Genomic DNA, 14,163 nt, shown 5'->3' on the forward strand with positions numbered 1-14,163 from the left:
GAGAAACATTTTTCAATCATTCAGAACATTGCTTCTGTGGTTTTATTTACCTGTACAAGGGCAACAATCACATCTAGGAAAATTAAAATGGATATAGATACTAAGCACTGATTCTTCTCTATTCAAAGCAATTCTGCCAAAGGGATGAATCTGGCTGATCATATTTCTATCAAACAACAAGAGTCAAAAAACTCTCCCTTAAAAGTATTCATTTAAATGTGCTTCCTCAAAAACTGCATAAAGGCATCAAGGAGATCCAACTGTACAAGAGTCGAGTGATTATCTATGCAGAATGCCCTTCATCATCTGCATCAAAGATCACCTTGGCCACACGTGACAATTTCCTAAAAACACGGTAGTCAGCAGTATAAGTTGAAATATTTAAACTTTCAAAAGCAAGAAACGAAACTCATCTAAAAATATTTTAATGTAGCAAGTTTGGCTATAGAATCAATGCAACACAAAGAGGTCACCCACTGTATAACCAACTTTACTGCTTAATCTTAACAGAGTAAGCTACAGATGCAACTGCAACAAATTTACCACAGGTTATTAGGGTAAATTAAATAGTGTAGTTAGGACCATGCTGTTTGTAGTCGTGGCTTTACAGTACCAATGTTCAAATTGGCTGTGTTAGTTTTACTGTAAGTAAAATGCAAGTTTACAGAGAAAATAATTTAGTATATTATGCTGTATTCTGTTTCATGCTCAGTCACAATGATAAAACCTTAGACAGATAAACAATATTTCAGCATTATGTTAATAATGCCAAAACATACAGAATTTTTAATGCCAAATTTACAACATAATACAGTGCATTACAAACAGATGTCTCATGTTTCATGGTCAAGTGAAAATGCTACATAGGACTAAAAAGCATTCAAGCACTATTCATAGTGGGTAAGCGAACCACACTAACAGGAATGCTTTACTTTTTGATGGAATTATTGTTCTAGAAGTTTGTGTCCAAACATAATGCAGTGTAAAGTGAATGTTAAAACCCTTGCCTCAAACATGTGGCAAAAGTCCTACACATTATTTACAAACTCAGACCAGTAAAACCATCTTAAAAATAGAAAGAATTGTGATCACTTGATAAAGTTGACAGAGATTGTATACTGTATTATGTGAACTAGAATTGTAATGAAGTTGTAAACAAACTTAAACCAAATTAGGTTACTGCATCTATTCTTAACTCAAGAATATTGTCATCTCAGCACACAAATTTATAAAGCTAAGGACACTGTCAGAGGTTTCATTTTTGTTTAAAGCCAAAAATGATTAAAAAGGAAGATGGCAAACCAGTATTTGTTCCCTATTAGCATGCGTTAACTTTTCCATTGTGTTGAGCTGGATTTTCAAAGCCCCTCAGTTCTAGCCTAATTCTGCTTCTACTGAAGTAGCTTGGTAACAAAGCTGGAACAAACACTAAGAACATTTGAAAACTCCTACTAAGAGTGGTTTTGTTTTCCAGTATTAGGTATGAGATTAGATTGCTGACATTGTTCTACAAAGAAAAACAAAAAACAAAAAAAACCCCACCACACACTAAAGCATTCATTTTTAATTTAAAAAGAGAAAAGCTTCCCCAAAATTAAATAGACTTTGCAAATATGCAAAGAAATATATAGGTAAGTCAGACTGGAATCTGTCAATCACAACAGTATCCTTTTCATTCTCGTCCCCTCCCCCTTTTTTTCCCCCCCTCCCCCCCTCCAAACTGAAGGCATTGCCTAAGTGGTTGATGTGAAACTGATAGAATTAAATTCACTCACATGAAGTCAGGCTACAAAGTAGAAAGAAAAAGAAAATTTGTCCCTGCCGCATTTATTTTTTGTCTTTTTCCTGCATTTTGTAATGAACTCATGCAAGCATAAAGGTTTTTTTTGTTTTGTTTGTTTTTTGTTTAAATACAGGCATAAGATTTGTGAGACAAAACTGAACAAACTGCCATTTCACTTCAGAAAGGTCTCACATAACCAATTCATTTCTCTTCATAACTAAAGCTGATAAAAAATAAATCCACAGTCACCAGTTAATGAAAATCTGTAGTCAAGCTGCTCTTTCAAGTACGTTTCTCCCCTCATGAATGAATTGCATTAGCCATACTACTGATTAAAACCTGTGTCATAATCATCAAGATTCAGACCATAGGTCCAGATCTACTGGATCTCAGGTCTCCTTAGCTGGATCCCAGCTGAGTTCATACAAGACTGGAAGCAGGGAGGGTGATGGGTACATATAGATGCATTATGCCACATTTGCAACTTGCTGTTTCTTTTCTGTGTCTCTGGCAATTCAATGCGGTGATACACTGACTGCATCTACTATTACACCCCCATCACATCCCCTAAACAAGAGAAATGGCACAGGAGCCACAAAGCGATCTCTGAGAGGTACCATCATCCTCTGACAACCAGGTGCAAGTCTGCTTCGTGCTGATGGAGATGTACTTTGTAGACCTACTAGACTGGAGAATTTTACTCACAATCCATCCTAAAAAATTTAACCATGACAGTTGTTTCTATACAACATGGTATAAAACATATCTTAGCATTTCATTCAGTCTGGAATTCACATCTCAATCTATGGCAATTATGGAAGCCAATGAAAAGTTAATGAGAGGGATTCTGCAAGAGTTGGTCCCAGCATTAAACACCAATACATATGAAAAATAAAAATGGACAAACTACCAAGTCGCTGTTAGCGACAGTGGTAAATTCAACTTTTCATTTTTCCTTCCCAAATTCATCTCCTATTGATGCAAGAGAAAATTGCGACTTTGCAGCATGTTTGTTCACATCAGAAGTTTTCCCTCAGGAACATATTTTGCAGTAACAAAATATGGTCTATAAAGTTGCAAAGTGCACAAGCTGAAGGCACAGAGTACAAACATATAGGAAAACAGATTTTAAAAACAGAGGAAGTTACAAAAAACAGGTGAAAGAAGATCTGAAGTTTAAAACTCCCTGACAGAAGATACTTTTATATGGGACCAACTCTTAAAAGGTGACATCATTTTTGTACTAATGAACAAATACTGCAAAATAATGAAACTTTATTCTTATTAAGTAAAAGCTCCAGAAAATACCTTGAAGTTTAAAAACTAATACACTGATGTGTTAACTAGTTTTAAGAACGTCCTTAATATTAAGAAAAGAGTGCAAAAAAGATTCTTCCATTCTAACACTTTTGGAAGCTGCTGATTTCGGCTGCCCATTTCCACTTTGAAAGGATTGTTTTTCAAGGTGCGTTCCTCACAAAAATCGCAGAACAAGAACTTATTGAGAGACTAGACCAAGGAATCACGTCTTTCAAAGTCATCCCAATTGTAGCAGCAACTGACATTTTATTATATAAAGAAGAAAGTCCAAAACTCTTCTTCGAGGCATAGTTCGTGTCAGAGCTCGAGTATCAGCAGTTGCCAAAGGAGGCTCCGGATACCACCTGTGCTCCTCCAGTGTCTGTTCTGGCTAGGAAAAGAAGCTGATCCAGTATATTCACTATCTGTACCCCCTGGAGCTTGCACAAGCTGATGAGCCATCTGAAATTATACAAAAAAGTTGAAGAAATTCTCTCATATTAAACTTCCACCCCATGTCCTTTGTCCCCCCCACCCCTCTCAACAATCCTAAAAACAACATTACCTGCAAAACATTAACAGTGTAACCTGAAGCTGATGTACCAATTAAACAGTCATTCATTTATTTCAGATTGTAGTAAGAGTTCATAATGCTGTATGACATTTTAGGGAAGGACATAAAGTGATCATACCCTGCTTTATTAAAGCACAATAGGAAAACAGGCAGAAAGAATGCAATAAAGTGAACTGAAATTAACAACAACACCAGAATAGACACCATTACTTAATCCCCAAGACTACTTAATGACAAACAATCAGGATCTTATTTCTAAATCCTGACCTAGAATATATGGGACTAGATTTTCTCCGGTGCAAACTATTTACTCAGCACAGAAGATATAACCAGTCCATCAAGAATCAGTGACTGACTGCACACCAGTTAGGGATCTCTGGAATAGAGCAGCCAACTGGGAATGGAAATATCACTCCTCTGTGTGTCTCTCCCCATTCCCCACCCATCCCCAATTTATATCGGAGGAATTAAGGGAATAACAAAGCGAAGAGCCTCACAGTTAAACCTGCAGCAACAAACTTCATCTACAATTGGAAGAGAATTTCCCTGCTGCAAGACTCTTGAACATTGGTAACCAAATTACAGCTTTTAGTATCTCAGCTCAGATTGTTTTCTATTAAAGACATAATTGACCATTCCAAGTTGAAAAGCACAACTTCTCTAAGCTTTCTGTTCTGTCTATATATAGAAATAAGCAAAGGGTAGTTTAGACTAGAGGTGGACAGGCTCATCATTTCATTGCCTGTATGTGTATACAGGCTAGGTAGAGACTTCGGGCAACTATGCTCTTTCCTTAAGACCTCAGCTGTGTGCTTAAATGAAGCAGAAGCATCACAGCCTCAGCAGCTAGGATATCTTCCTACCTTAAAAGGTGGCTGTGGGAGCCTGGCAGAGTCAGCCAGGCTCTGCACCTAAGAAGTGTGTATTATTTCTCAGAATGCTAGTGGTTACATCAGCAGACAGCTAGCTGCATGCTGAAGTGCAGCCTTTGACACCCCTTCCTTCCTCTCAAAACCCAAAGGCCCCTTATTACTTGTATGCCCAGTCTGCAAGGGACTGCAGCACACTGCAAGGAAGGGTTAGAATTCACATTCAGTGTGTGCCCGCATTATTCTTTTCCAAATTTGTTCATAAATACTGATTACTGTACCTCTGCAGAACCATATCTGACAATGACCATTTGACATCCCTCAATTTGATAGAGAAGCTCTGCTTACTACTCTGAGAATACTCTACCAGACAGTTCTGCAACTATCTAGTTACAGCTGAGCCTACACTTCCTTGACACACTTATGCAATTGTCAGGCAAGACTATCAAAATCCTCATTAAAGCCAAGACTACTGCTTCTAAGCTGCCCATGAGGTCTATTATTCTATCATGAAAGGAAATTAGATTTGCAATAAAATCTAAGCATGACAGTTCAAGAGGATCACCTGCTAGAGAAACACATGCACAGAAATAGTCTGTCTCTTCTTGCTTGCTGGCATGCACGATAACCAGAGCTGATAAAATACCAGAGTACAGGATTCATACTTACTGTAAGTTAACTCTTCTCCAGCTCTCTTGCGTGACTGGTCACCCCTAGGAAACAGCAGGAAGATAGATACTTATTGTATGTCTACTTGGTTTCAAACTGTCTCAAACTTACTTCTCAGGCCAAATGCACAGCTTTTCTCAACCCAAGTTCTTATGGCTTTGTTTTCAATGTCTTATTTCACATACAAATCTATCCAAAAAAAGTTTTCTCTACAGAAAGCCAGTGAACAAAAGTACTTTTCTCTCTCCTAACTTTACAAAGGGTGGGTCTACAATAGCATTTTGGGGGAGGGGGGATATTACCTTTAGGTGAAACTAGAGCATGAAAGCCAGTAGTAGGTTTAACATTTACCATACCCATATCAGGTGGATGCTCAAACTATGGGGCCCAATTCTCACTGTTCCATTGGTGACAGTAAAGATGAAGATTTTTTTTTTTTCCCCTGCAGAAATAGGTATAGCAGGAACAGAGCATGTTAGCTTCCCCAGCCTGATCTTGGTTTACCAGGCTACTGCAAAAGTAGTAAAGTATTGTGGCCAAAGTGCTGTGCTTCTGCCTACACAGTTAAATAAAAGAGCAGACAGCAACAGGCACAGTTCTGCGCAAACAACAGTATAGCTAAAGAACATTTTCTGCTGTCTCTTTTACTGTTTGCTCATTTTTTTCCAATTCAAGACCCAGTCAGAAAAGAAATGTCCATTTGAAATAAATACTAAAAATAAATAAAATTAAAACAGTACAATTGACTGTACTGTTATAAATTGCTTCTCCCTATCCCCAGAGCTATCAACTGACATTTTCAGAAACATCATTAAAAAATTATCAAACTATCAGTTTATAGAAAATAAATGGCCTAGGTACAGGGCTGAAAGAATGATCATGCATTAAAAGTTCAATCAAAACACAGGAGGCATGAACTGTAAGTGATCTGTTTCATGAAAATATTTTAAAACTGATGATCTTCTACCTCTTATTACCATCTGCCGAGTTTGTAGGGGAAAATTAGGGCACATTTCAGATACTGAGCTTTGAATATTCTTGATTAACTCAGAATACTTCTCAATATTTTTAGGTGTATCCATTTTTACAGTTTCAACATTGTCCAGGACAACTGCTGTTGAAGGCTAATAACTATTACCTAGTAAATCCATTCTGCATAAGCTCTCTTTGAAGTTTCTGATCTTGAGCAGCATATTCCTGAAGCTCAGATTCCACAGCAGGGGGTAGAATGTTTGGGATGAATTTTGAAAATAAAGCTGGTGCCATTTGTACCCATTCTGTAAGAAGAGAGAAAATAAAACATGTGAAAGATTTTTTGTAAAAATTTTATACTCTAAAAAGAAATGGTACCTTTGGTCTATTTTAAATAACTTTTAGGATCCTGAATTACATGTATCAGGCAAAAATCACATGTATATTTATTCAAGAACTTTCCCACCAAAAGTGGGCATAATCACTGGTACTAAAGCTATGTAACTGTAGGATGCATTCTTTGAAGTCTTTCACTTTTGTAGTCATTTGCCACAGCATAGCAAAATATTAAATGCTATTAGTTCACAGCAGTAATTATCCACACCTTTTAAACCAACATAAATAAGCTAAGGTTAAAGTGCAAAGAATCTGGGCACCATTCTCAACATCTCTCTAGACATCTAGACTTCAGAACCCAAGTCTTAACTAGATTAAGGATTTTTTTTTTTTATTGTCCTCCTTGTCATCAAGGTGAAATTCATTTCTTGCTGTGCCTCACAACAAACCCTTGCAGATAACCTCAGTTATAACATTACAAAGCTAAACAATCCCAAGGATAGACACAACCACTCAGCAAGTATACTTTGACAATCAGATCATCTGAAGCAGTTTACTTGGGGAAGTAGAGTCAGAATTCACACACATTTTCCCAAGCCCTATTTCTAGAAAGCACAGCTATATCACTACACAACCCTGGTTCTCCTTCTCCCATTTCAAATGAACTGATGCAATTCTCTCTACTGAAGATTTACCAAAGTTCCTAGATGATGAGCACTTTTTAATGTTCAGATAGTTTTAAACTGTAGGAATTCAGCTTCAGGATAACAGATATGATCTAATTTCACTACACTGAATGTTGCCTTACAGAAGCAAGACTTAGCTTAAGCAAGATTACCTTAAAACTTCTTCTAGGCTGACAATAAAAGACCCAGAGAAGACTGAGTGAAGGCTGAGAACTGGGTTTATAGCAATTGTGTGAGAAGTTCTGAGAAGAACAAATAATTATTTTTAAATCCAGATTCTTAAGAGGTTGTAACAGCTTTCTTAAACCTCCTCTTTACATGGAAAAAAGGGATGCTTTTAAGTATGCTCACTAAGGCACACAACAAGTTTTTATCTAATTCCAGAGCATGGTTACTGGTTGAGATAAACCAAGCTTCAATAGTCTCCCCTTGACCAGTAAGCATATTAACAAAGCTGATATAACATGCTCATAAGAGAAGGTATAGGATTCCTGGAGAGTGTTCTGCTGAGACATGTCGTAACTGGAGTCCACTCTCCAGCATTAAAAAGGTCAGACAGTCCTGGAGGATTTATTCCTTAGCCAGTGAGAGCTTATGAGTCAGGTTAGTATTTTACAAGTTCTTTATCAATAAAGAAAAGTTTTAAACTGCAGCCAAATGCTCTAATAAAGCAATCCTCTAACAGCTGTATTCCTAAAGGGAAAGAAAAATGAGAGGACAGTTCCTAAAGAGATCATTTGCACACTTCTGTGGGCCTGTTGAGGAGAGCTGCTTTGTGCTCCCTGAGTTCAGGTGACAGGGAGAACATTTTTAAAAGAGTGGCAAAATTCTCCATTCCCATCACCCTTCTTGCTCCTCACCAGTTAGTCCTGTTACTCTTCCCACCTCACTGTTCTATACAAGTATTTTGAGACAGATGCTGTTCTTGAAGCTAAGGCCTCTGTGTTTCCAGGGCAACACCATCGATCGTGTGGAAACAAGTTACTCAATATCTTTGCACCTCTAAAATTGCTCTATAGTCTCCTAGACTCATGCTTTTCAAGTGCCCTTAAAGGAAATATTAGTAGGGTGTCACTGGAGAGAATAACAGGGCATACTGCCAGGAGGATGGGGATGCGTCAGGGAGAGGCATGGAGACTGCAGCTGTGCTTAGGAATGCTCTGGGAATGCAGTGCAGACCACAGAAGAAGAGAAAGCCTATGGCCACCAGCAGCATCAGCACAGCTTCTCCTCCTGCTGTGTTGTCTAAGCAGAGGCTTCCCAGTGCTGCTACAATCCCCCAACCACCTCCCAGCAGCCAGATTTTCTGCTTTACTGCTATGGTTCCCCATTTAGTCCCCTATCTCCATGATACATACAAAGCAACATGCCCCACTGAACAAATGCAGCACATCATACATACCATGGGGAAAAAAGAGAGGAGTAAGGAAGAGACAGGCCAAAAGTTTGAGAACCACTACCTTAGACAAACTCTTGCTCTAATTGTTTTAGAATTAATTCTCAAGGACCAGCACCAAAGAACACTCTTTCATAATAAATGACATTAAAGTTCCTTATTTTCTTTCTTTTCTTCCCCCCCATTCGAACAACAATGGTTAGTTTTGCTGAGAGATTAAACGATTGAACTTTATTTAAAATTAAAAAAAAACCAAACATGTAAAAGCTGAGAAGCAGTGCATATAACATATTGAACTGTTATACTCTGCTTTAATAGTCTTTCCTTAACTCTTTCCAAAGACATTCTGCTTTATTCCAAAAAGATAGCTATTCTTCACAGGTTGGCCTTCAGATTGGCCATATAAACCCTAATTATCACCTGCGCATAAATCAAACTTGCTCTTAAAACTTACCTGAGTGCTTATTTTGCATACAACATTCAAAAACACTACATAGAAGATAAAATTTGTCTAGCAAAATATGAACTCCAATCCTGGTGTCAAATATCTAACTGAAGCATTTAAAAAGACGACATGTTCAGAGTAGGCAACACTAACTCCTGATTTTATTGGAAATCTTGTTGGGCTGTGTTTGGGCATTTGCACCTAAAGCCCAGAACCTGAACTTATACAAAGTGGTTTTTAATCTAAATTACTAATTCTCAAAATTATAAAGAAAGACTTTCCAAAATTAAAACTTCAGATTCAGAAGACAAGTGGAAAAAGAAACAAGCAGTATTTTAGAAGTCTTCCACTTTCCTAAGGCATGACTTACAACATATAAGCATGTTGTGTTAGAAACATGAAATCCAGTCACTTTGAACTGCAGTAAACTGGTTCATATGTTGTTGAGTACTTTGCTTAAAAAAATCTGGCTATAGAAATTAATAAACTTAGCACCTCAAGAGGCTGAAAAGTTTGAAGAGCAGGTAATTAAAAGCAAATCTGTACCTGTGTAAGCAAGAGCTTAAGCTGAACAGAAATCAGTCCCCTGGGTGTTCCTACTAAGCCGTGGAAAGCAGATTTCACAAGTTTAGGAACAACCTGTACACTTAAAGATCTTACAGGCTTAAGACAACTATTCAAATCTGATCATATCAGCAATACCAAGCCAAACTAACATCTACCTGTTAAGTAAACAGCAGACGGGGATCATCTGAAATAGACAATAAGGAAGTCACAGGTCCATCAACTATAATGGACTTGTGCAGTACCACAAAATTACACTGAACTGCTTTCAAAAGAATCATACTTTTATACTTAAATATATACTCTCCCTTTCCTTGGTATCGAACAGTTTTAAAGTGATATTCATTTCATTTTTAAAGTCATGACCAGGATGTTAATTTTACTGTTGTATGAAAACAAAGCTTACCTACTAAAAGTGATTTATCTACAGGTTTTGTAAAGGGACAGTCCACAACATTCATAGCTTGTATACATGCTGAATATTGCACTACAAAAAGAATCTGGGGTTTTTTGTAAAGTTTTATCATCCTCATTTCTATTTGTTTAATTTGGGATTCCAAAGGAAAAACAGATTGCAGCTAGGGCACAATCCTTCTCTCAGTTACCCCAAGATAACTGAGAGATGGTAGCAGTATTAAGAAAAAGAGGCAGTGGGGGGGGAGGGAAGCAGGCCCAATTTGGTCATTTAAGGTTTTTTGTTTTTTAATATAGGAAAAAAAAATAGACAAACATTTTGATTCTGAAACTTCACAAAAAGGCCAAACCATTTCCTTTCAGTTGTCAAAGAAAGATACAGCTGATAAGAGAGATTTACAGCAGGAACTGCAACGGATCCTTAGAGCATAAGAAATATAATTTTAATATTGTTAAAACTATACATCTTACAAGCTGAACTGCCATTTAAGCACAAAAATCAAGTTCACAGCAAACTTCAGGCACCATTTATTTGTGGATATTTTAAACACTTCCTGCACTGCTAAACTCTTTTCTAATATAGACTAGAGTTCTACTCAAGTCTCCAAACCTCACAGCATCACAGTTTTCAGTACAAAATTGATTAAAATCTACATGACTGGCTTCCTGTCAATTATAATTATTGTTGGACAAGTTGCCTATTATGTACCCAGGAGTTAAGCTCTTCCAAGAAATAATATCAACCAAATAAGGGTTTCATAGAAGAAACAGTCATTTATTTCATGTCAGAGATCAGGCCTTCTGAAAGACTACTTGCAATAGAACTCTCACCATTTCATTAGTTCCTATTCTTAATGCGTCAGTCATGGCAGAAATTTAACAGCCTTCTTTCCTTATTTCTATAGAGCACAAGAATTATGTTTCCCTGTTGTCCTCAGAGCAGAGGGTTTTCTTAAAATGAATTTGATATCCCTGTGGTTATTATTCCACCTTGTGCAGGTCACAGAGATGGGCAGTAAGCAGAGCCAGGGCCTTTACACAGTACAGCTGAGCATTATGATGGATAGGATCATAATTTTTTTATTTTATTTTATTTTTCAAATATGCATTACATAGTGACTACATATTTAGGGAAACATCTCAGAACCACAATATGAGCTACTCCTAAAAAGATTTTTCTTTTTTACCTGGTCTTAGTGTATACAGGCCTTTCACAATATTTGCCATGGTTGAAGGAGTTATTTGAAACGGTGTTGACTGAGCTTCCAAAAGTAAAGCTGAAATAAAATTAAAAGACATATAATTAGCCATCATCTTAATCAAAAATACAGGCTCTTACACATGTAGTTTTGTGTAAAAGAAACACACTAATACTTTTCCTGTTATCTGATGTTCTCACAAAGGAAACAGCCAGGTATCTGACTGACAACTTAATTCAAGAGTAATAAAAGATAACCTTATGTAAGAGTATCCTATTCAAATTATGCATGATGAAAGTGTGAAATAAGTTATTTTCATCCCTTTTCAGCTAGGTATCCGGAGCTGCAAGGAGGAAAAAAAACAAGGAAGCAACAGCTTTGTAAGTTTTCAGATACAGAAGTGAAGTAAATTTATTTTTAGAAGCATTCTCACACTACGAACACTGCTGTGGTAAATGCCAACAGGACCACAAATCCTTGCATTATGGTATTTAAAATCTCGTCCATAAAACTGAGGCTGGATTGAAAGTCTATGAATGAAGTACAAGTAAGTATGAAAATGAACATGAAATCAAATAAGAAAAAGGTGTTTGTTCTTCAATCAAAAATGAACATTTCTATTTCGTTCTTGGTATCATCTGTAGTAAACATATCAATAACGGCATCTGTCTCTTGTGGAAAAACCTGTTAGTAGTAGCAGATTGTTTATATTATGATATCGGAGCCTTTAGCCTGGCTTGAATTTAATTTGAGGTTTGTGCATATATATGAATCATAAAATAGACAAACTAATAAAAAGAAATGAGTAAAGTTATGCCAACTGCTGCTTCTCAGTTTTTGTTTCTACAAAGAATTTGTACATTATATAAGCCACTATATAAAGGAGAAATGACTGTTACCATTCTGCCTAAAAGGTATATCTCCTCTGCTTGCAGTACTCTGGTTTTTAACTCCAGAGCTTCTCCAGTTCCATCTTTAGCATCTGCCACTATGACAATTACCATAAAAAGGAAAACACTTTTGTATTACCCTGAAACTGGGTAAAGCGGCTCACAAAATAGGGAGACTAAGGAAATATTTTTCTCTAACCTCTTGGTCCAAGTTATCAAAGCAGTTATATTTAACTGTTATAGATGAATTTACTTTACAAATAACTTCATCTTAAAGGGGCTTGGTTCTTCCACAGCTGAAGCCTTGAGATGGTGAGGGCCTGTGATTTGTTTTGTAATGACACATTTACAGTCTCTTCCCTAAACATTATTCTTGAAACAACTTCCTGGCAGCCAAGAAAGTTACAAATTGTAAAATTAAAAAGGGGAGAAGGCTTTATGAAGAAGATATGTAGACAGCCATACACAAACCATACACTATACACGTTTTTAATTAGACTATAGCTATTTCAATACAAGTCTCACCAAAAGATTTGTAAAATGGCCAGAGAACTGTAAATTTGTTCTTCATATTTTCTATGATGCCCTAATGTGTTCTATTATGCTCATGCCACATACATATAACAACTTATTTAAAACGAAGTAAGTCTAAGCAGTTATACAGATGACAAAATCCGGAGTTAAAAAACACTTCAACATTTAAATTTTAACAAATGTTAAGAAACAATTTGATTAACATAGCTATTTGAGTTTATTACTGGCAAACTGAGAACTGTACTCACCAATAATGTCTAGGTTATAACCAGCAAGAGCAAATTAAAAATATTTTGGAAGCTATTTCATATACTTGTACATGGAGAGAACATATTGTAGGAAAAAAAGCCATTCAGAGCTGCTTTGGGGACAAACCCAAGCTTTAAAGCAAGCTACCCCACAGCTACATAACTAGAACGCATGTCACCATTTACATCCTCTGAGTAAATGAGAAACTTCAGGTCAGACATATTCCATCCATTTCAGATGAAATCTGAAATAAGATGCCCATACCTTGACCACACCTTCACATATACTGTCATCCTACAATTAATTTTTTGAAAAATAACACAGAACCAGTAGGTGGCAGAGACAAATGAAAGTTGTATTTTATGGTGTATATGGATCAGAGAGAAGAGTTTCCAAGAGGCTAAGAGTCCATCAGACTGTCTCCCCACCCCATTCCTCTCAGATATGTCTCATGTACTGGAGACATGCCAGATGTGTAAGATGTTCCACCCTTTCTTCTTCTCTTCCAACCAGTGAAAGCCACCACTGCAACCTGTACACACACACACCCACACACCCCACAAGCAGTCCCTTAATATGTTCAAAGTGCTGCCGAATGGCAGAATAATTTGCACAAGTAATAGTTTAATATGATAATCAAGGATAATTCACTACTACAAACATGCAATATTTCTCATAGGTTTCTTCTGAAGCTAATTTTCACCTATAAAACTCTCAATTCCACTATGATCCTATCAGATCACCTGTGAACAGATGTATTTGTGATAGGAAGCAAGTGAAATGATCAGCAATTTGTTTTTATTCTAGATTGCTGACCATACCCCCTGTAGAAACCAATTTCATGAACAAGATCAGTGAGAGAATTCACCTGGAGATAAAACCTCTTAGTACAGAAGTATCTTCTTCATCACTCTCTATTGCTGCGTGACATGTCAACACTTCTTTGTTTTGGCAAACAGCTTATACCACATGCTACAATACGAGTGCAAATTGCTCACTCCTGGTTTACAGTCATGCATATAAATATGATAGTACTATATTCAACAATAATATAACAAAGTAAGGGCATGTATTTCCTGTTGTTTCTCAACAGGATAAAGAAAACAAAGAATATTTCATTTATTAAACCCTACAGTACAAACTAATCCAGCCAACACTTTTTCTAAAAGCTAGATGTCAATATCTGAAGGATGAATAACACTTCTGTAGGAGATGTATTTTCAGAAGGATTTCCGTAAGAATGAACAGGACTCCAAGTCTCTCTGGATCTGAAAATCTCAACTT

The 14,163-nt window shown here is 36.8% G+C and overlaps 1 protein-coding gene across 2 annotated transcripts in view; it reads right to left on the reverse strand.

Moving 5' to 3' along the window:
- Window positions 1-409: 409 nt before the first annotated feature.
- CACUL1 (CDK2 associated cullin domain 1) overlaps window positions 410-14,163 on the reverse strand; it is a 47,972-nt gene continuing 34,218 nt past the window's right edge. For both annotated transcript variants that reach the window (XM_067300303.1, XM_067300302.1), the window contains 4 exons: window positions 11,195-11,284; window positions 6,333-6,471; window positions 5,195-5,238; window positions 410-3,544 (listed from right to left, as the gene is read on the reverse strand). In XM_067300303.1, the coding sequence (XP_067156404.1) occupies window positions 3,504-3,544; window positions 5,195-5,238; window positions 6,333-6,471; window positions 11,195-11,284 (314 nt within the window). In that variant the 3' untranslated portion in view covers window positions 410-3,503. The remainder of the gene's footprint in view (window positions 3,545-5,194; window positions 5,239-6,332; window positions 6,472-11,194; window positions 11,285-14,163) is intronic.

The sequence above is a fragment of the Apteryx mantelli genome, chromosome 7, assembly GCF_036417845.1.
Source record: "Apteryx mantelli isolate bAptMan1 chromosome 7, bAptMan1.hap1, whole genome shotgun sequence".
NCBI classification, from domain to species: Eukaryota; Metazoa; Chordata; class Aves; order Apterygiformes; family Apterygidae; genus Apteryx; species Apteryx mantelli.